Consider the following 23,567-nt stretch of genomic DNA (forward strand, 5'->3'; position numbering starts at 1 on the left):
AATGTAAACAGTATCCTTCTTTTTTCCTTCTTCTGGGGCATACTGACTATCAGTATTATACATCAACATTCATGTTTCATCTCGATGGTAATTATCATTTGTTTTGTTCCTGCTTCCCATTTTTTATCTATAAATACTGCCACTCCTTTTATTGGTGTAACTTTTTATTGAGAATACTACTGAACATCGTATAATTTCCTACATATTTTTTATATTTTCAGTTTCTTTTTGTCTCTGTTAGGACAACAGTATTTTACGTTATTTTATTCAAATATATTGTCTAATTCTAGTTTCTTATCTATAATTCCTCTAACATTCCATGTTGCAGTTTTACATCACTTACACATTTTCTCTTGTCCGGTTTCTTTTTTGCCAGTTTCGTCATCTTTATACGTTATAAAAAAAATTCCGAGGAATGTTTTGGCATTGCAAGCCATTATAATTTTGTGTTGGCGAAGTACCAGTCCGCCGAATAATCCCCCAACCTGGAAGACCCTGAGATTTTTTAGGTTGCCCTTCGATAGTGGAGTTGCCTTCATTATTGCGTCGAGGCACCTCTCTCCATTATCTCATTTAAAAGATATTTTCTTCCCCAAGATACAGTGCAACCTTCCATTAATCACTCTTATGCCCTCCGTGGAGGTCGTTGGCGATACAGAGGGGAACAACACACAGATAGTCTCTGGGTGGTATAGTTAAATTCAAAATGTTACGCATTTTCATTCCTTTGTAATTAAAGTATTCTAGAATTACTTGTCCTAATTTTATTATTGGTAATACAATTTGAAATATAACCCGTAGAACACAATATTTCAATGCAGAATTTTAAAAACTAATATAAATATTACATTTTAAAACATGTAAAAAGACAATATCGTGTGTTTTATTGTAATTGAAGTCAAAGACATTTAATCATTTGAAGCCATTTTTCTTCCTCAAAAAACACACTTTGAGTTGCCTCTCTCCTCATCATTTTCACATAGAACACAAAATTCGTCTCATCATTCCCGTTATCGCCAAAAACGTTGTTAAAAGTCTCACTGCAAGGTTTTTTTCTTTTGTTATTTAATTTTGCGTTACAAGAGCAAAACTTCTCTTCTGGTACTTATTCCGCTATTATTTTTACTATGGAAGTGAATGGGATGGATAAGACATCTGACCAGTACGCCTTTTATACTGCATTTTCACAACTGCAAAAGTTTTGTGAACAACAATTAAGGAAGTGGACATTCCGTGCTGTAGCCTAATCCGGTCAGAACGCTGGTTTGATCTCATTTTGAAACACATGATAAACTTTGTATTCAATTTAAATGCGATAAATCGGCATTTAGCCCTAGCAAAAGTCATTGTAGTGCCATACAGAGTGATTCAAAACCTCTGCGACAAACTCTGAGGGGTGATAGATCTAACAACAAGGAACTCTTTTTGTTAAACAACCTATGTCTTTTGATGCTTCATTTCGAAGTTACCGTCGAAAATGTTTTTGCGAGGGCGTACGTCAATGTACGTGAATGTGTGCACCCCTGTTTGTTTTTTGTTTGTTGAGATGTTTCTAAGAGACGAGAAGGATTGTTGTTGTTTGTTTACGTGTAATGTTCAATACCTCTTCCTTTCAGTTCAGTGTAATCATCAATTGAGAATGGATGTCTACGCGGTCTTCCACCAATGCGCCGGGGACGAAGAGACCCATCGTCTCGAAGGCGCTGATAAAGTCGAGCAAACATTGTGTGGTGAGGGTGATTTCTGTTTTAAAATTGTTGTTGGTACATGTGGAGAGCTTTTCTTCCGTTTTCGCGAGCCTCCCCATAACACATTACCATGTCGGCTAACTCGGGAAAAGTATAGACATCCATTCTCAATTGATTACACTGAACTGAAAGGAAAAGGTATTGAACATTAAGCGTAAACAAACAACAACAATCCTTCTCGTCTCTTACAAACATCTCAACAAACAAACAAACAAACATGGGTGCACACATTCACATACATTGACGTACGCCTGCGCAAAAACATTTTCGACGGAAACTTCGAAACGACGCAACAAAAGACATACGTTGTTTAACAAAAAAGGTTCCTTATTGTTAGATCTATCACCCTTCAGAGTCTGTCGCAGAGCTTTTGAATCACCCTATATATCGCATCCTAAAGAGCGATAATCCGCATCAAACTCACGATTCCCTTGAATTTCTTCTTTTGTATTATCCTTTTCATGTCCCTTAATACCAGTAGGTTTCTTTAACTGCCACCTCTGCGGCAGAGTCTACAAATTTTCTAAAGCTACAACTACTACAGTTGATCGAAATATAAGAACAAATTTTATGAAGTCACATCTACAGCAGTTCACTGAAATATAAACTCAAATTTTCTGTAGCCATATTTGCGACAGTTTATTGAAATGAGAGTACAAATTTTCTGAAGCCATATACAACTGTGTCAGTTTGTTCAAATAAGAGTAGGCCTAGAAATTTTCTGAAGAGAAATCTGCGGAAGTTCATCGAAATATGATGGGTACAAATTTTCTGCGTCAGTTTACTGAAATATGAATACACATTTTCTGAATCCATATCTTATGCAGTTCATTGACATATGAGTACAAATTATCCGATGTTACATCGAAGGCCGTCCACTAAAATATTAATATACATTTCCTAAAACCACATTTGTGGTAGTTGATTGGAACACGAATATAAAATGCCTAAAGCCATACTGTCGGAAATTGATCGAATTTGAGTACAAACAGTCTAAAGCACCATTTGCGGATGAATATATGAAAAGTAGTGGATGTTTAGAATATTTCGCAACGTTTCGTGCAGCATCAGAACACATTCTCCATAATTTATATGATTTCAGAGTTCGAACTGTAGGCTTTAACACATCAAGGCGGTGCTGAGTTGCCACATCCAGGAGGTGTCAAGACGTAAAAAGAAAAAGAGAAGGAAAAAAGGAAATGATCGATGAGGACAGGTCCTTTCCGATGGGAGGAAGAAATCAGCGCCGAGTCCAGAAGCAGTGTTTGACGAACTTAAAGTTCCGTCTGAAAATTCTGGCATAGCAGACAAAAGACAAGAAGGAAGATCAGGAGGAGGAAGAGTAGAAAACGAAGAAGAGGTTCTTTGGATTCCACTGAACAAAATTAATGAAACTTCATGCAACTGCATGAAATCCATCCCCGTCATCCAAATATGTGTAAAAACTATCTAAAGACACATTTAAAGAAGTTCATTCCAATAAATTGTATAAATTACCTGAAGACATTTACAACAGTTCATTGAAATACCACAAATTTTCTGAAGCCACATCAGCAATCTGAAAACTACGAGTGTAAATACCTTTTCCTAAACATAAACCATTGCAGTAATATTGAAATTCACTTATAAGCGATTAAAAATTAAACAAAATATAAGTACATATATTTGGGAAAACTGTTATGATAGTGTTATTAGCAGGCTTCGGTCTAGGGACACAGAATAACCAGTATGAGGTTTAGAGTACACGGAGTATAAATGACGTCATGACCCGTGTGGAAGGGTGACTGCAACAGCATAGGTGGGTCCGTAATGTGCATACCGTTGTGTGTATTGCTGCTTGGCTGCGGTACGTGTAACAGGCTTCGGCATAGGGACACCTGATTGAAGGTTACAACTCATCTTAATACTTTAATGGTAGAAATTTATTGTCTACACTAGGAATGTACTGTATATACTGCATATGTACAGAGTGAAATATATTTTGTGACGTACTGTTTACATGTTCAGACACGAAGTAACGGCACGCTCCATCTCCCACTCCACTCGACCAACAATACTATCGCCGTATGTTTTGAACCTCATGCTTTTCTGTGCCCGAGACCGAAGCCTGGTTATAAGGTATAAACGAATTAAGACGAGAAACAATATAACATATAACATTTATTTAATATATGAGTAGCGAGATGTAATGTCTAAAATTAAGAAGAAAAGCCTGAAGGCGGGGGGGGGGGGATAAAATGACAGGAATGCTACGACTGAGTTACACTGAATTAAGAAGGTATTGAAAGCTATTAGACGTCTGTAGATGAATGATGAAACTTGTGGCATAATATAAAATAATGTGTTCTAGTCTGCTGTCAAAAAAGCTGAAAGTTAGAATTTATAAAACAGTTATATTACCGGTTGTTCTGTATCGTGAAACTTGGACTCTCACCTTGAGAGAGTAACAGAGATTAAGGGTGTTTGAGAATAAGGTTCTTAGGAAAATATTTGGGGCTAAGAGGATGAAGTTACAGGAGAATGGAGAAAGTTACACAACGCAGAACTGCACGCATTGTATTCTTCACCTGAAATAATTAGGAACATTAAATTCAGACGTTTGAGATGGGCAGGGCATGTAGTACGTATGGGCGAATCCAGAAAGGCACATAGAGTATTAGTTGGGAGGCCGGATGGAAAAAGACCTTTGGAGAGACCGAGACGAAGATGGGAGGATAATATTAAAATGGATTTGAGGAAGGTGGGATATGATAGAGAGTGGATTAATCTTGCATAGGATAGGGACCGATGGCGGGTTTATGTGAGGGGGTTCCTTAAAAGCCATTTGTAAGTAAGTAAACATGTGTTCAGCAGCGAAGAGCGTCCACGACTTGCAAGGCTGAATATGAATAACAGTGACTTTCTGTCTTCAATTATTTTAAGATTCCAGAGCAGTCCATTGAGCCAGAGGTCAAAAGCTGACTTCATACTATGTAGTCCTATCGTTAATTTCGAAAATCTGTAGAATCGTGTGTGGAAATCATTTCATTTTTATGAAAACATGTAAAAATAAAGCGTCGTGACAACTACCCGTCCGGGCACGTGTTCATGTAAGAGCAGATCAAGAGAACTCAAGACATGGGTCGTAGAATCGAGACAAGAATTGTGATATATACATATGAAAAGCAATAATAATGTGCTAGCCATACTTTAGGACTAAAAAACATATCTCTTAATTATAATGAGCGCTTTAGGGTTAATTAGGCATAGCACATAATTGAGGCGTGTAGTTGCAAAATCAGATAGCCTACATCACTTTTTTTTTTTTTTTTTTTTCGAAAATGAGTTAATGTTCTGTTTCATAATTATCTTCATATGATTCTACAACTGCTATAGCACTGTTATGCTCCAAAGCCAGATACATCACATGGATTTGTATGATGAAAGAATAGTATTGGTTGCAAATCCTTAGTTCCTTGCAAATGTTTTTCCTTCATACTGAAAAATTATGTTTTAGTGATGCAGGCCTATCTGATTTTGCAACTAAACGCGTCTATAGTCAAAATGAAATGTAATTTGTGTCGATAGCGCGGACAATGAGGTCAGGAGGTCCAAGCATTGCGTATAATCGGGTATCGGAAGAGGTTTATTTCCACTTGTCTTATCATCCTACAGTACTAAGAAAGAGCATTTATTTTTCATTGTTGAATGCACTCTTTTAACACTTATATAATAATCATTGAGAGTATTTATCTTATATGTAAACAGGATTCTATTACACTCTGATTGCAAACAGGCTATCTTTGCTTACATTTACGCCTATGCTTCATGTGTTACTCAATCCAACGCTTAGTCCCAAACAACGGACTGCCACCACTAAGTGACAGATATACATACTGTACGGTATAGGTATCCTACAAGCAAAACTCAGCTCAGACTCCTCGCGGCGCGCATGCTATAACCCTCTTACTCCCCTGCAGTAGGCGTGAGAGCATGCTGGGAACGGGAGCATACGTCATCTGCGCGAGACAGTCACGCCCGCTGGTTTCTGTACACTGAGTTTTCCTTGTTGGATGCCCATAGCTAAATATCTAAGAAGCACACATGTATTTTGAAAAACTTTACTTCAAAGCCCACATTCTGGAAAGACAATACGGACTATGTTAATGATGAAGATAAATAAATAGCTTCAAACTCATTCTATCTTTCTATCTATCAATTATCAGCTGTTGTGGTTGTGGTGGACACACATGGCAATGATGCCGTTTTTCAACATTCTTTTTCCTTTCATATAGCCTAGTTAATAAAGCTAATTTCTCATAAATAGTGATCATTCCTGCTGCAGATACAAAATCTACGGAAAATTTCTGCACCAGATTATATTCCTAGCTATAAATCCGCCACTAAAATGAAAAGAGAAAGAAGAAAAAGGAGAAAAGGAAAAATTGAGAAGCAGGACTGCAGAGATTATATATAAAGCGTGGTAGCTTTTAGACCACCGAGGAAGAAGAGAAGGAAATGGAAAAACAAGAAATTAAACTCTAGAACAACAACAGGAATTTGAAGAGAAAGCGGGAAAGGAGAAAATGGAAAGAGAAGAGAAAGGAAAGGAAATAAAAAAAGGAAAGGAGAGGAAAGGAAAGAAAAGAAAAAAGGCACGGAAAGAAAAGAAAAGGAGAGGAAAGAAAAGGAGAGAAAAGAAAAGTAAAGGAAAGAAAAGGAAAGGAAAGGAGAGGCAAGGAAAGGAAAGGAAAGAAAAGGCGAGAAAAGGAAAGGAAAGAAAAGGAAAAGAAAGGAAAGGAAAGAAAAGAAAAGGCGAGGAAAGGAAAGGAAAGGAAAGGAGAGGAAAGTAGAGAAAAGAAAAGGAAAGGCGAGGCAAGGAAAGGAAAGGAGAGGCAAGGAAAGGAAAGGAAAGAAAAGGCGAGGAAAGGAAAGGAAAGAAAAGGAAAAGAAAGGAAAGGAAAGAAAAGAAAAGGCGAGGAAAGGAAAGGAGAGGAAAGGAGAGAAAAGAAAAGGAAAGGCGAGGCAAGGAAAGGAAAGGAAAGTTAAGAAAAGAAATGTAAAGGAGAGAACTAATTAATGCAAAGATATTCTAAATTTAGTAATCGCGAATCGTAGTAACATATAGGTAAAGTTTTCTTTGTCTAGTCTATAGTATGATTGCAAAGGAGACAGAGATGTAGAGCTACTATGATTTCTTGGGGGAACATCGTCATACTGTTCATTTGATAGATTTATTGGTCCCACAGCCCTCTTGTAGTTAAGATAAAAAGGGAAGCTTGCTTCGGAGTCGAACCGTGGCTAGCTAGGTCACATGAGTAAGCCATTCCAAGTTGTGTGTACACATTTAGTAAATGGTTGTGTGGGGACTTAGTCCCCCGGGACCCTGTGTCTCTGGTCAGAGTAGCTACACAACCTCTACTGCTTGCAAAGCCCTCAGGGCAAGCCTATGCACTCAATGTCTAACTAACCTCCATTCTGCTTATAATAGGCTCGCTAGTGAACCAAAGAAGCTGGCTATGCTGGTTTTCAAACTACAGTATATGGACTAACAAGGAAGGCTCACCAAGTGATAATGGATTTTCACGACGACTGTTTCCCCAAACATTCTATGTGGAATAAAAATTCTCCCTATAAATTTCTACATCCGGAGAAGGCTTAGCCTTCGAGATATGATTTTAAAAAAAAATCGCTTGACATTCATATACTCATATCTCCATGGCCATCGTGAAGAAGAATATGTTTAAGGCCCCAAATATTTATGTCTTACCCTCAACATTAGGGAAGCTTATGAAAACTCACCTCTTCAAGCGGTTTCAAGAATTATACTTTATATTTGTCAGTGATCATAGCATTCTTTTGATAGATCCGTGGATCACTTACCGAGGTAGACAGGCTATAGAAAAAATAACTCCAGAAGGTAAAACCACAGTCTACTACATACAGTCACGAAGCTCAATGCGTAGGGAATATGGATCCATAGATAGTTGCTAACCACTAGAATCGCTATTATCGCCTCATCACAGATAATGCAAAATAGTACCAGCACAGCCTATTGTTCCTACTACCTTCAACAACTCAAGCTTCGTGACTGTATATACTAGACTGTGGTAAAACGGTGGAGGTGTTGACATTCCAAAGCACACGATTCCGACTGTTCAGCTTCTTAACGTTTAAGAATTTAGGCCTTGGAAAGATTTCATTGGGAAGTTCTCTGATAGTGTTTTGTTACTTGACACATATTATATTGCATCAGAGAGATAATGTGACAAAACTGGAATCCTTAACACAATCAGTTTTTATCTCCTAGATGTGTAAATATGTTTAAACTAGTGACCTGAAGCAACAATAGCTGCTTGTATAATGGATGACTATTTAAAAAATAAATATACAATTAGATTAAAAAATAAAGCAAAAGGAACACAATACTTTTCTACAATGTCACTGAAGGCAGCAATTCGAACCAAACACAATTCTTTGTATAAAATCTAACTTTACATATTGAATATGCGAACAATTGAATCAAATACAACAATGACTGAAAAACATAACTTGACACAATTAGAATGAGACATATTATAATAACATTTCTTTGTAAACAATGTTTCTTGTATATGCTATATCACCATCTTGGTATTATTCACTTGTATTTCTAATGACAACTTGTATATCTTGTGGATTTTTGACACGGCTGAAAGTAACATACAATAATTGTCTATGGGTGAATACAGGCTTAGAAAGATAGATGTCAAGTTTCTTAAATGTCTGCCCTTGTGCCTTGTTGATGGTCACAGCAAATGCCAGCCTCAATGGGAACTGCAATCTTGTCATTGAGAAAGAAATATTTGCATCAATAGAAATTAGCTTTATCCTTGGCATAAAAACCAAGTTTCCCTTTCCAGCAGCTTTAATAATTTAAAGTTTCACAAATTTTTCCATTAAGTCAGGTACCATCATGCAAACTCCATTAACAAGCCACAGTCCAAGTTCATATTCCTGATGAGCATAACAATTGCACCAACTTTGAGGATGAGTTTGTGTGATGGCATTACTGAGGGTGTAATGGAATTCAGATACGAGTGTAATGATATGTTTAAGTTTTCTACCGCGTCATCTGTGATGATTCAATCGACACTGCAGTACTCCTTGGAATCCCCTGCAATTAAATGCATCACTTCCTTGTTGATTTCATAACAATTGTCATAAAGAGAACACACTATAACTGGGGTCCAATATTCATCAACTATACCAGCATTTAATGAATTACCAAAAACCAGGCTGATAACAGAGTTTTCCTTACATATAAAGTTATTTGGAATGATAATATTTTCACCGAGATTATTAGATTGACGTGTTACATTTCCTAATTGAAGCAACAATTCAGAAAATGCTCGTTCATTGACAATGGCTAGCATATTTTGGGTAAAATGAAGAATAATAAAGGAATAATTCCAAATTTTACTGTTCTGAACGCAGAATTCCAGGGTTTGAACTCGGCTTGACATTGGCCCATAAGAATAAAATTGAAGGATTTCCTTCGAAGCAAGAGGTTGAAGTACAAGGATGTGCTTCAAGGCTAAAGGTTGAAGTATAAGCATATGCTTCGAATTGTAAGAATAACCTTTACCTTATCCTTTGATCTTCTGCTTCTAAGACAGGAGCATGTGCTCCTGAATGTGTCATGTATATTTTTTGGCGTTTCGTGTTTCACTACTGTGTATTTGTCGGCGCTCTTTGTCAACTGATAACGAGCATTCGGTTTCATAAAGGAAAACGATAAGCTGCAATGGTAAGCCTCTCGATAGCACAGCAACTTTCGTTCTGATGCTAATAAACCATGGTCACTTCCGTCAGTACTGGGTAGGGATTCTGTGTTTTTAAAATGGAGTCTTCCGATTCAGATGACGGTAGCTCTGTCCCTCTTGAAAATACAATGATATTTCTAGCGACAACTTTAGGAAAGTATCCAGAAATATTAGAAAAATCACAAGTTCCGGAAATGAAAAGGAAAAAGGAGGCAGCAATTAAGGATATGATAAAATTATTCGAAGAAAATTTCGGCACGCCAATAAATTCTAGGCAACTACTAAAAAAAAATTAATAACATGAAAACAAGGCTCAAGAAGAAAACCGACAAGAATAGAACAGGAAACAAGCCAATAATTTTGAATACTTGGGAGAAAGAACTATTCACTCTGCTACAGGGTGACACAAATCCTGTAATCAGCAAAATTCCAGGTAAATGTATACCATCTATTACCATGGTTTTTTAATCGTTGATGTAATTATTTTGTAATCTATATATTAAACGCATGTGTATTTAAAGTCAAAATTACATTTTAAATTAAAATTACATGCCGGTAAGTCTACTTATATTTTTTAATTTGTTTTCAGGAGCTGTAAGTGTGGAGCCTTGTCCATCCACTTCTTCTTCTTCTTCTTCTTCTTCTTCTTCTTCTTCTTCTTCTTCTTCTTCTTCTTCTTCTTCTGCCTCATCAAACACTGAGTTTAGATCTTTAAAATTACCAGGTAATTTTAATTACAGTTATTCTGTTGCGAAAGTTGTATTTATTGAAAAGGGCTAATTGGAAGTAATTATGCAATAGGGAACCACTTTATTGCAATTTTACGTCTGTTGGTTTAAGTGAAATTAAATATAGACTAGCAATTAGAATTTGAATTCTGAAACAGCTAATCACATATTTTATTGAAACATAGCATTGCAATATAATTTAACATCAATATGAAGTTTTATTTCATTCTTACATTTTTTTCACATCTCTGTTTGCAGGCGCTACAAATCATCCTCTTGTACCTCTAGATTCAAGGTCATCGTCACCAATGCCCAGCGAGGTTTCATTTACCAGACCACCACCCACAAAAAAACCTAAATTAAATTTACCAGAAACAGAGGAAACAAAAATACTCAGCACTAATGATTTACACAGGCTTGTATTGTTGGAGCAGTTAAAACTGACAAGAATTCAAACAGAGAAGGAACGCATGATAATAGACATTCTTAACCAGAAGATTAGCGAGGAAGCCAAGCAACCGCAGGAAGATAGATCCAAGAATGAAAGTGCCAAAATATACACCATCTTGTAGAAATAGAAACCTACAAGTAGACTATAAAGAAGAAATTCAGCAGTACTGTACCTATTTACGTCTACAATCTTGCTTTGAGAGAAATCACAATTTCCTACAGTAATTGAGTGTTATAACAGTGTAATATTCACCACACAGCGATATTTTCAAGTTTATTTTTTTAATTGTGTTTCTCGTTAAATATTTTATAGTCAGGTTACAGTCTACAACTATATCAGTACCAGTATACTATATTACTAACTACAACTCAGTGATAAACAGTTATTATTTTACGTGAATCTAAATTCCTTCTAATATCTACGTATATTGTGTATTAACAGTGTCTATAATACTGTATTTTATATTAAATATGTTGCAAGTGTGAGAAACAGTCATATTTTAAGTTCCTACGCTAATTTGTATGCAGTGACATTACCAGTGTACTATTCTCCACACAGTGATATTTCAAGTTTATTTTTTTAATTGTGTTTCTCGTAATATATGTTGTAACATATCAGATTACATGTCCACATCTATATCAGTACTGGTGTAATATATTACTAACTACAACACAGTAATAAACAGTTATTATTTTACGTAAATCTAAATTCGTTCTAACATATGTATTGTGTATTAACAGTGTCTATAATACAGTATTTTATATTAAATATATTACGAGTATGAGAAACAGTGATATTTTAAGTTTCTACGTTAATTTTGTGCACAGAGATTACATCAGCGAAATACGTAGTACCGGTACCAGTGCAGTGCAGTTCAGTGAACACATTTAAAGTTCATTTCCTATTAGAGTTGCAATTTGTTCCCTTTTCTCGCGTCCTCTCTTTAAAATTTCCCTTTCAGTGGTACATTCCTCTTGCTCTTCATCACTGTCATCTTTATTTAAATCCTGTGTATCGTCTGTAAAGTCATCATCATGTAGATACTTCGCCACATTGTGCAACACAAAGCAACAAACAATGATGGTTGGAACGTTAGAGGGAGCAACTCTGTAGACGTATTGTAGAATAGGAAACCTCCTTTTAAGTTGACCAAAGCAACGTTCTATTATAACTCTTTCTTTCTTTAAAAGTCTGTTGAAATTTTTGTGACTATTCTGTACAGCATTTCGATATGGTGTCATGAGCCATGGTTCTAAGCCGTACCCTTCGTCACCCAACAGGACAGTGTTCTTAAAACCACTTAACACATCACGCACTGATTAATTTTTCCATATTCTACAGTCATGAACTGACCCTGGCCAACTAGCTACAACACTCGTAAAACATTCTTTTGCATTGCATGTAGCTTGCACGTTGATACTAGCAAAACCCTTTCTATTAACATACTCATCACCATGCTCTATTGGTTTAGGGATACACACATGAGTGCAGTCTATTACACCGATAGCACTCGGAAAATTGAATTTCTGTAACCATTCAGCCTTTGCAGCAGTTATGTCTTGCAATGATGACGGAAACTTGATCATATGTTAGCTTTTTCCATGATTTTCTTAGATACACTAATAACAGTTTTACTCACAGTTGTCTGATGTATACCCATCTCTTCTGCAATACCTGATTGGAACCCTGGATCAGCCATGTACCGCAGAAAAATCTTCATCTTCATTTCCGATGATAGTGCCCCTCCTCTTCTCTCCTGTGTTTCTTCTAGAAAATGAGATGCAATCCATTGAACATTTTCTTCAGTAAATCTATATAAGCTCTTATAATGCTCACTAGCGGCACACCGACGTAATCTGTAGTACTTTTGACGACGCAAAAAGACTGGTAATTGAGCCATGTCAGTAAACCACAGAGATGAGTCTGCTACTGACCAGACTTCACTTTTCAGAAGGATGTGCTTCATAATTGAAGGATATGCTTCACTTTATTCTTATCTTTTTTCTAATTTTGAAGCAAAAGGTTGCGCTCGAAGCAAATGCTTCTTCCCGTGAAGCAAGTGCTCTTTTCCTATTACGTCATCAGTAGCAGAAGGTTGTACTCTGCATTTTATTCTTAAACTCTGAAGCACATCCTTCAAAATAGAGGAGGAAAAGGATATGCTCCACTTTATTCTTACGGCCCATTGGCACCACTGGCAATACCTTCCTGAAATCAGCACTGAAAATAATAATTTTCCCACCCACTTGGAATACTACCTAATGACTGATCGTTATATTTCATAATGTCTCTTAGCAAAGGGTCCACACAGTCAGCTGCTATAGCGGGGATCATCGATGCTTTATCAATGAGAATAATAGATGATTCACGTAAAACCTTGGCTTTTTCAGAGTTAACCTTGATGCAAGAAGCTGACGAAGATGTTACAGGAACAGGAAGATTATCTAAGATTTGCCTTACGGTTGGGGAAAATCTAGGAAAAATCCAACTAGTTAATCAGCCCGAACGCAGCTCTGGATCGGCAAGCAAGCGCCTCAGCAGACTGAGCCACGCCGATGGCCAACATTGTTGTTAACTTTTATACATATACAGTACATTGTTCAATGTTTAATTTTTTCAAGGAAATTTCAATACTCCATAATTTTGTTATTACAATTAAATTTAAATAATTATTACTATCAGTTCAATAGTTTCTCCTATTACCTTCTGCTTCAGTTGGAGTCAGAGAACGTTATCTCCGAAAAGTACAAATTTTCACTACGAAAATCAGTGCTATTGTTCCGCATCACACTTTGTAAGAATACATTTTTCACATATTGTAAAAATATAAAAAGATTATCTTCATAAACAAATGAGCAATCATTAAATAAACGACGGTATCCATCTTTTTTTTTTCCTTCCTCCTGTAGAGTTGTGTTTTTTGGACCTTCTTTATCCCTCTGCTTTATATAAAGTTAATTGAGTAAAAATACCCTTCAATTAAAAATCGCTTCAAATAAAAGTTGTAGTTATTTAGATGAAAGTAACAAATTCTTTTCACTTCACATTGCAATCTTGGTTGTGAACAATAGCTGAACAGCGTGATAAATAGGTGCAAAGCATACTTTCATTATTTGAATCACAGTCTTTTCTATAGGCCTACACAAAGCCCCCCATTACTGACACTATTCAGGACCTCTAACCCTCTAATGAAGCCATCTATACCAGCTAACTTGCCATCTTATATCATAAAACACAGCAGTAATTAATAAATCAAATTAATGCACTACAACATTTCTTATTAAATAAGGTTACATAAAGTAAATTTAATAATAAAAAAATCTGACGCATAATACTTGAAACCCAGCCCTCTGCGGTGAAGTCCAGTAGTCCAATATGCAGACCACTACACTACAAACAACAATGTAATTCAACCGCAATAACAACAATATTTAAAATCCCGCGTCACATAAAATAGCGTTGAACGAACGAAACCAAAGCCTTCTTGATACGTATTATATCATAATTGACGAAGAAAACTGAAGCTTTACGAACAAAACATAAGTCTTCTTTATACGCATTTCTTATTTATATTTGTTAAATTATAAAATGTATAAACAAATTTTTCAAGTTTTTAGTATTTTTCCAAATTTCTTGAGTTAATGACGAACCGAATGAGACATTTCCCAACGTGATAGGTGTTTCAGTTTTCCCAAAAATTTGTGTAAGCAGCGAAATTATATATATGGCTGGCATAAAGCCGGGTACCTCGACAACAAACCTCCTGTAGCATTAAGTTTTCACGTTGATGTGTAGAACAGCTCTAAAGCTAACTGTTTTTTTTTCAAATTCAAATTTATTTACAATTTTGTTGTTGTTGTTCAGTCAACTGTCCGAAGATACGTCTGAACCTCAAAAGTGATACCAAATAAGGCACCACTTATGAGGCAATTAAGCCAGGATAAGCTTATTTTTTTTAAATGTTCGTGGTGCAAATTTCCACTGTGTTTTGGGAATTTTTACTGTGATCAGTGCAGTGAGTTATTTCAGATATGCTTACATTTCCTTATCACTTCTTCATAGGTTGTTCTATAGTCAATTTCATGAATATTATGTATCTGATATACGATTATATCATTTAAGGAGCTTTTAACAGTTCGTTATGCAGCTAGATTAGGTTTACTGTCTGATATGTCTACCACATAGCCCTGTTTGCATTAGCTGTTGTAGTTCTGGATTGAAGATTTTGAAAAAATCATATCTCGAAAATTAGGTCCTTTCCGAATGTAGAAATTTATAGGGAGGTTTCTTATTTCACATTGAAAGTATGGGGGAAAAATCGTTGCGAAAATCCATTTTCACTTGGTGAGCTTTCCTTGTAAGATAAATGCATTTCTCTTTCCATTCAGCTAAGATATTTCCGACTACAATTCCAGTGGACTCAGGTTTTACTCTTAATAGGGATCTGTGTTGTGAATGTCTAGTGTTGGGTAAGAGTCTGAACAACCATTTTCTGTACCGAAAATCTTGAACGATTTGCACAAGTTGAATGTAGTGGGGTGGTGACGGTAGCAGTAGTAGCAGTAGTAGCAGGATTAGTAGCAGCAGCAGGAGTAGTAGTAGCAGTAGCAGTAGCAGCAGTAGTAGCAGCATTAGTAGTAGTAGTAGTAGTAGTAGTAGTAGTAGTAGTAGTAGTAGTAGTATTGTAGTACATCTGCCATGTTGAGGCCTTCTTAAAGGATTGCACCACGTGCTAAACAAGCTACACTAATACCGTACTAACGTAATGATAAGGATACATAAATAAATTCAGATATAAATTATCATTTTATCTTGTCAATTATCAGTTATCGACATGATTTTTTCACTTTTTTTGCATCACTTGACAAAAAAATACGTATAGCACTTATACTATTCCGAGGAGTTCTCAAGGGAATCACAGTGCCACCAGAAGAGCAGAATACATCACAAACACCAACCAGAGCTACAGCAACACAGAAAAGGGCATGCGAATCCTACATATCCAACCGAAAAAAAAAACAGAAATTAAACAGACTAGAACAGTACGAAATATACATACACACAGAAGCACACCCACAACACATCCTCAATACACAACTAAATTTCAGAATCCACACCATATTGACTCCACATCATCAAACACAAACGCACCCCGCAGCAAAACAACCGAAGAAACCGGAAGAAGCAAGACCTTACTAGTTCTGAAGATGACTGATACGAAGTCGAAACTAGTCAACTAGGTAATTTACCACTTCGTTTTCATTTTGTTATTAACTTATACCTAAAGATACAGAAATTATATAATTCAATTCAATTCAATTCAATTCAATTTATTTGACCATTAGACATACAGTTTTAGGCTTCGTCAGAATACATTGAAAATATATATAAATATATATATATATATATATATATATATATATATACACATTTCAAAAAACACTAATAAAAGAAACAGTAAAATTTAAATAATACAATGAAAACATGAAATAATATGAAAGTTTGAAATTAAAGAAAACTAACTAAATTGCAATTAAACTTATTTATTAAACTACAATTTCATACAAATTTGTGTTGAAAAACTCAGCAACAGAATAAAAAGGATTATTTAATAACCAATTGTAAAATCTAGTTTTGAAGCTATTGATTGGTAATTTATAATATTCACTGGGGAGCTTATTATACACAATCTACCAAAAAGTAATTGGGCACCCAGAATTTTACGTGCTGGATGCCATGTTTCGGTGGCTACTATGCAGTGGTATGCAGACAATAATGTTCACCGGTTGGACTGGCCTGCACAGAGTCCTGATCTCAATCACATTGAGCACCTTTGAGACGAATTGGACCGGCGATTGAGGTTTCGGGAAATGCGGCCAACTTCCATTGTCCAACTGAGTGCCATATTGCAAGAGGAATGGCGACGCATTCCAGTGGATATCCTACACAAACTAGTGGAGAAAATGCCTGAAGGGGTGGCTGCTGTTATAGCAACAAGAGGTGGTACCACGAGGTTCTAAAGGGGCAAAAAACAGTGCCCAATTACTTTTTGGTAGATAGTGTATAATTTCATCCCCATAATTAAAAAGTTTATGTTGTTCTTGTGTAATCTACAATATGGAATATTAATTTGTTCACTATTTCTAATTTCATGATACACCGGGAAGAAGAAGAAAACGTAATATAAATAAATTCTGGTTAATTATATGTAAAAAGCAAACCAGTAACACGTTCAAGGAGACTCATTATAAAAGATCAAGTGGTCCAGTAACATAAAATCATACATCATGCAAGTCTATAGAGAAACAGTGTCAAACCAATTGGCTTTTATATTCAAACTTCTCATCAAATAATAATTCATGTCTTCCAGATAAATAGAAAATTTAATCTATTGCACTTGTCTCGAAAACTATTAATACGAAAACATATCTAATTATCGACCTGATTCCTAATAAATTAAATGACAAAAGTATTTGAACATACTCCATTATAACTCAATTCTATCTGAACATCAACATGATTAACTTCCTAAAATATTCACATTAATAAATTTATTTTACTTCGCACGAATTATACAATAACTTGGATATGCGCAGAAGTACATATGTAACTTACATGGATTTTTTGAAAGCATATGACAAAGTCTACCACAAAACTCTGTTATACAAAATGATGAAGTTTGGATTTTAAAAAATTATTACAATTTTTTTCATCTTATTTGAAAAACAGGCAACAGTATGTATTTATTCACAATGACCTATTCTGCCTATAGTTCATTCACCACTAAACTACTGTATTTTACTACATAAAATAATTCTTCCTTACAACCTGAACAATAACTTTAAAAAAGTATATAGCAAGTTTAGTTTTTCAGGGAGTATGAAAGGTAGTGGAGCAAATCTTAGGTAAAAAATTTTATTATTGTAGTACAAATAGTGATTTTTAAAAATAGGGTACAATTAACTTTACAAAAATTTCAATAATCCATATAATTTTTTGAACCAAATGGGATGGAATTTTGTCCAGATGCTATTTATATGCATCATGATATGTGTACACATTTTCGAAGATATCAAACGGTTAATCCTGCGCCTCCTAAGCCCGTTCAGTAGGCCTAATCATGAACTGTGAGTTGCAACAGTAACAAACTTACAGACAGAAAACTCCTAGGTGCAGTTATGCGCAAATAATTTTCTCAGTTATCGTTAAACGACACTTGGAGCTATGGAAAAAAGGGATTTCTTCCTCGTCTTACAAATATTTTAGTTTAACGTTTTTACACAAAACTGAATAAAATTACGGAATTTCATAAAAGTAAGGCCTGTAAGTCAATGAAAACTTCTAGGCAGAGAGTTTTTCTACCTGAGTACTCTTAAAGGTCTGAATAGAAAATTTTACACATTAATCATTTAAAATTTGAACGTTTTCATCGGGGAAAAAAAATAATGTGGAAGAGTCACATAATCATATTACAATTGAAGAGTCCACTGCAAGAATGATGGATGTCACTTTCTTGTCGAAAATGAACCAAGACTGTCAATGCATAGCTTAAGACATATAGAATGCAAATAGAGAGTTATATGGCATTAACACTGATAGTCATTGTCCAGTAATGATCGGAAAATCACACTTAAGCTTTGAACGCTAAGCATTTCAAACTTTCAATTGCCTCTCCTGCAAAATGTATTCCAAATGACATCCATCATCCTTGCAGTGGACTCTTCAATTGTAAAAGTTGGTAGGTTGACTTTGCAGTCACACTACGGACGAAATGACAATTTTTTTAATCTCTGAACGTCAGATAGTTGATCAGCGAACTTACCGGTCCGCTTAGAAAAGTTTCGTAAAATGGATTGTTCGCGTCACACAGGTGTCATCCGACGATTGTGCGGCGTTAGACACGCTTTCCTGTGGGGAGGGGGTAAACTTCAGTGGACAATATACAGGGTGTTTCACGAGGAAAGGTAAAAAATTTAGAATGTGAATTCTGAAGTCATTCTGAGTCAAAAAGTTCATATGAATATAGGTCCGTTTTCGAACGGTTACAGCTCTTTGATTTCACAAAAACTTCTAAGATTCCATTGAACTAACTCGCATTTAGAGACAGATAACGGACAAATTTAAAGTTTATATTCACGTATGCATACATGCCTAATATTCTAGACGTCGGGGTCGATGTTTTCGCACATTTTCGAAGGTATCTCTTTCTGCTTCATTGCACTGTTGCGCTCGGGCGTGAATCGCGCTCATCGCTCGGGAGAGTTGCACGTAACTGTTCTTTATGCCATATCCAAAATACGGTCGATTAGCGCCTCTCTCGTTTCCCCCTTCCTTTGCTATACCAAGTCTTTCATCCAACCCCATAGGCAGTAAATACTCTTCGATATGGTATCCTTCTGTTCGGAAAGCATCGTTCATATTCAGCGACGGCATGCAGGGTACTTCCATCGCACAAACTATAAACATACACCATATCGGCGTATTCTGTAGTCGAAAATTTATAAGGCATCTTGAGAAACACAACTTAGTACTTCCGATAACTGTACCTGTATAACTACTGTACTGTAGGTAGCTTACTGGACTGCTGTGAACTGATGATAGTGTAGGCTATTTGTGTTATCTGCGGGTTCTGTGTCATTACATCAGACAAGGGCAGGCGATTGGACATTTGTAATGCCCCACCACCCGGTTTCTTTCTCTTATCTACATCGCTAACAATGCAGATTACTATGTTACGTCATTCATTGCGACCTTGACCTTCTCTCACGTCAGCAGCATATGGTAACGTCTGATTCACATTGGGGCGAGAAGTTTTACCAAAAATGCATCTAGCTCCGCCATCGTTCGAAAACGGACCTATGTTCATATGAACTTTTTCACTCAAAATGTCCTGAGATATCTTATCCTAAATATTTGACCTTTCCTCGTGAATCACCCTGTAGATGATTTTCACAAGAAATTGGTTAAGTTATTTCTAAGTAAGAAGGAACGTAGAATTCATTTAGTGTATCGTTTGTTTTAAACACATGGCTCAGACATCAATATCGGTGAAGACTGTTCATCTTTCGACGAGTGAGTGGTAACAATAAAATGTAGGCTACTATAAACATTAAGAATGCAATTCCATTGTGTTAACTTAGATAATTTTGCGTATAAAGAATCTTCAAATTATATTTCAACCTGATAATTTTCGATAGATAATTCTGTGACTACGATAGTCTAAATTTGCTGTAGAACATTGCAAGAACCTACGATTTTGGCAAGGATAATCCTGCCCACTCCATACCGTAACTAAGTAGCTTTACTAATGTTTACTGACGTGGGTGATTTGATTAATCATCACATATTATGCAAATAATATTAACTGTTGTAATATGAGACACGAATAAAGAAATTTATAGCATTACTTGCCCTTTTCATTAATCTTCCGCATTTAAGACGTGTTAAAACTGAACAATGAATAAAAAGTTGTTTTAACGATATAAGTTGTTAAGAAAATCGTAAGAGAGCCTACCATTACACGGGCTAGGCCTACACCTATCATACAGCCAACCAATGAACGATAGGACAAATGCGAAGAGGTGAATTCAGTATATTATTGTAATTTTTCCGACATCACAGTCAGATACAGAACATAATAACTCCACGCGTTACAGAATAACTCGATTGTTTATTATGTCAGTGTTCCTAAATCTAGGGCCTAGGGGTTGAGATCCATGGAGTCTTACTGACATTTCAAGGGAGTCGCGAAATAAAAATAACGTGTACAATGGTAATAAGACACATTTACTGAGGAAAAACGAACATATAGGCCTATATTGAAACACCTAGATTAAACTCACAATTTATTATTAAAACACATTTAAATCAACATTCCAAAGTCCAATTTTGTAATATGATGGACGCGTTTTCTCTTTTCATTTAAAAGTTTGTCAATACGTGGATTCACATTAGAAACAGACAAAAGCAAATTGCTTTCAAGAGACAATAGACGATTCCTCTATCTAGTTTTCAGTAACAGCCTTTTTCACATAGTTGAGACGTGGCGAAAGGGATTAATTAATACAGTATGTTCCAAAACAAAGAGTAATGAAAATGGACGCTGCGATTTCATGTAACTACAGTACACGGCATATAAGGTAAAGGTGACTAATTCCGTGATACCCCTAATCCCGTGATAAAATTTCAATTGACTGCCATGGAGTTGTGGTCTCTGACTTTTAAGTTTTTGAAATACCTAACAGATGCCAGGAGATGTCTTCTTTTCAATTCTGAATTGAATTGAAAGAGAAGAAGTGGGAGGAGAGATTTAAAAGGTACGCAAAACGCGTCCTTGCAAGGGGTTCGGGGCTGAAAGAAACTGAATATGTGAGCTCCAACCCTGTTGGCTACTTATCTCACTCCGGGTTACTCTGCTCCACTGAAGGAGTTCTAGAAAATTTTGGAGGGGAAAAACCGAAAATGGACGTAACCTCTTAGGTATCACCGTAGTAGAGATGATTTTTAGTAGGTTGCGGTTTTTGGTGAGCGAAAGCTCTTATTGTAGTCCTGAACCATCGGACTTCCCTTTTCAATTCTATTGACTATCCGCCTTTTGAATAGAAGCAGTCGACTGCAGAAGCTTTTTCTTTCTCTTGTGACCGCTCCTGAAGAAACATTTTATATTTGAAGTAAGAATTAATATAGCATTATAAAAATGATAGATTACTGTAGATTATAAGTAAATTGAATCAATTTGTATGATTATTTAAACATTGTGAGACAATAAATCCATTTTCGGATTTATTTTCATATTTCTCCTTCCTGGCTCCCTCGACCAGTGATGCCAACGCTAAATTGTGAAAATTAATATCTATGAAAGAAAATAGTTCGTGGCAATGATAATAGAAATAAGTTATAGATAACATCAATTATAATTATAATAAAATAATAGGGCATATATTTAACTTAATTACTGCTGTCGTTAGGAATATAAATAATGAGAAATAATTGTGTTATAATTCAATTTATTCAAATTTAATTTTGTACTGAATTTAACTTTCAGTTTATTTTGTTTATAATATATTAATATGTAATATGTATTCCTGTAGTTACACAAGTATTTTCTATGACATTTGTCACTTAGGCCCTTTCTCTATGTTGTAATTTCTTAATTAATCCATATTAAAACAATATACCACGATTTTAATGTGTTTTTTTTTTCCTAATACACGTTTGTTTTCTGAGCAGTTAATGAGGTTTATTTTAGTATCATGGAATTAGGATAGCACTCACGGAATTAGGAAACCACTATCACGGAATTTGGATCCCTGTCACGGATTTAGGAGCCACTGTATAACAATGAAGAATCATAATTATATTATATACCAAACTTGTGAAACTGTTGACACTGAATGTTGTAAAAACTGTAGCTAAAGGTCCAAATAACGTCATTTAGGTGTCATTTGAAAATTTTAAGTATAATTTTGGCATAAATATAGACTTTATTAAATATGTCACCGAATTGGCAACCTTACTCTACAACGTACCGGCATTATAACTGGTCGTGGCGCAAGTATTTAGTGGGAAGATCCGACCACTCTCTTGCAAGGTAAAAAGGTAAATGTATCCCCGTCACATGCCATGAAGGCACTTGGGGGGGGGGCATGGCGGTAAAGCCCCATGCTTTCCATGACCTCGGCACTAGAATGAGGTGGTGTGGTCGGCACCACGCTCTGACTGCCTTTTACTCCCGGGAAAAACCCGGTACTAAATTTTATAGAAGGCTGAGTGAATCTCGGGGCCGTTCTGAAAGTTTGGCAATGAGAAAAATCCCGTTACCACTCGGGATCGAACCCCTGATCTTCCAGTCCGTAGCCAACTGCTCTACCAGCTGAGCTACACGGCCGCCGACCACTCTCTTACACGAAAGGAAAACGAATCGGCGTTGAATGGCGGTGATTTAGGCCTATAGTCCCATATACATAACGGGTCAGTAAGATGTAATAAGAAAACGTTATGTTGATCTCACCTTTTATCAAAGCATATGTTGAAAATGACCTACGGCTAAGGCGCTTGCCTGCCGATCCGGAGTTGCGCTCGAGCGTGGGTTCGATTCCCGCTTGGACTGATTATCCGGTTGGGTTTTTTCTGAGATTTTCCCCAACCGTATAGTAAATGTCAGGTAATCTATGGAGAATCCTCGGCCTCATCTCGCCAAATACCATCTCGCTATCACTAATCCGACAGACGATAAATAACCTAGTAGTTGATACAGCGTCAAAAAAATATGATATCCACCTTTCTGGATGGAGGAATCACATCGGGTAGGAAATTTTGAAACACCTTCTACTACTCTCTATCTGTAATTTCACTCAGCATTCGCATACACTTCCTGTTTTAAATTCTCCCACAGATAAAAATCGCGGACACTTACACAGCGAAATCACAGACAGAAAGTTGCAAAAGGTGTTTCAGAAAGGTAGACACCATTTTCAACATATGCTTTAATAAAAGGTAAGATCAACATTCGTTTTTATATCATCTCTTATCGGTGTATTATTTGTACGGAACTAAGGCCTAAATCACCGTCTTTCACCGCCGATTCGTTTTCTTCCCTGCGAGAGAGCGGTCGGATCTACCCATTAAACACGTGTGCTACTACCGATCATAATACCTGTATATTATGTATGCTACGCACTGTAGTAACATAGATTATCTCTAAGAAAATTTCCGTAAAAATAAATTAAACTTAGTCATGCAGTAAGTACCCCAACCAGAAGTAGTGCAGTAATTTTATCACATTTTTATAGATAAACTACATATATTAAATTCCCAATAGACAGGAGCTTTATTACTAATGATTTGCTTGATCAAA

The 23,567-nt window shown here is 36.0% G+C and overlaps 2 protein-coding genes across 3 annotated transcripts in view; one reads left to right on the forward strand and one right to left on the reverse strand.

Annotated features, from left to right (window-relative positions):
- Kul (Kuzbanian-like) overlaps nt 1–23,567 on the reverse strand; it is a 690,443-nt gene that overhangs the window by 200,912 nt on the left and 465,964 nt on the right. The window lies entirely within an intron of this gene.
- LOC138705033 (DNA (cytosine-5)-methyltransferase 1-like) lies at nt 9,439–10,868 on the forward strand. Its single transcript, XM_069833590.1, has 3 exons — nt 9,439–9,965; nt 10,122–10,256; nt 10,519–10,868. Exons 1-3 carry the CDS (start codon nt 9,833–9,835, stop codon nt 10,830–10,832), a joined length of 582 nt encoding a protein of 193 aa, XP_069689691.1. The 5' UTR covers nt 9,439–9,832; the 3' UTR covers nt 10,833–10,868.

The sequence above is a fragment of the Periplaneta americana genome, chromosome 8 (assembly GCF_040183065.1).
Source record: "Periplaneta americana isolate PAMFEO1 chromosome 8, P.americana_PAMFEO1_priV1, whole genome shotgun sequence".
Lineage (NCBI taxonomy): Eukaryota > Metazoa > Arthropoda > Insecta > Blattodea > Blattidae > Periplaneta > Periplaneta americana.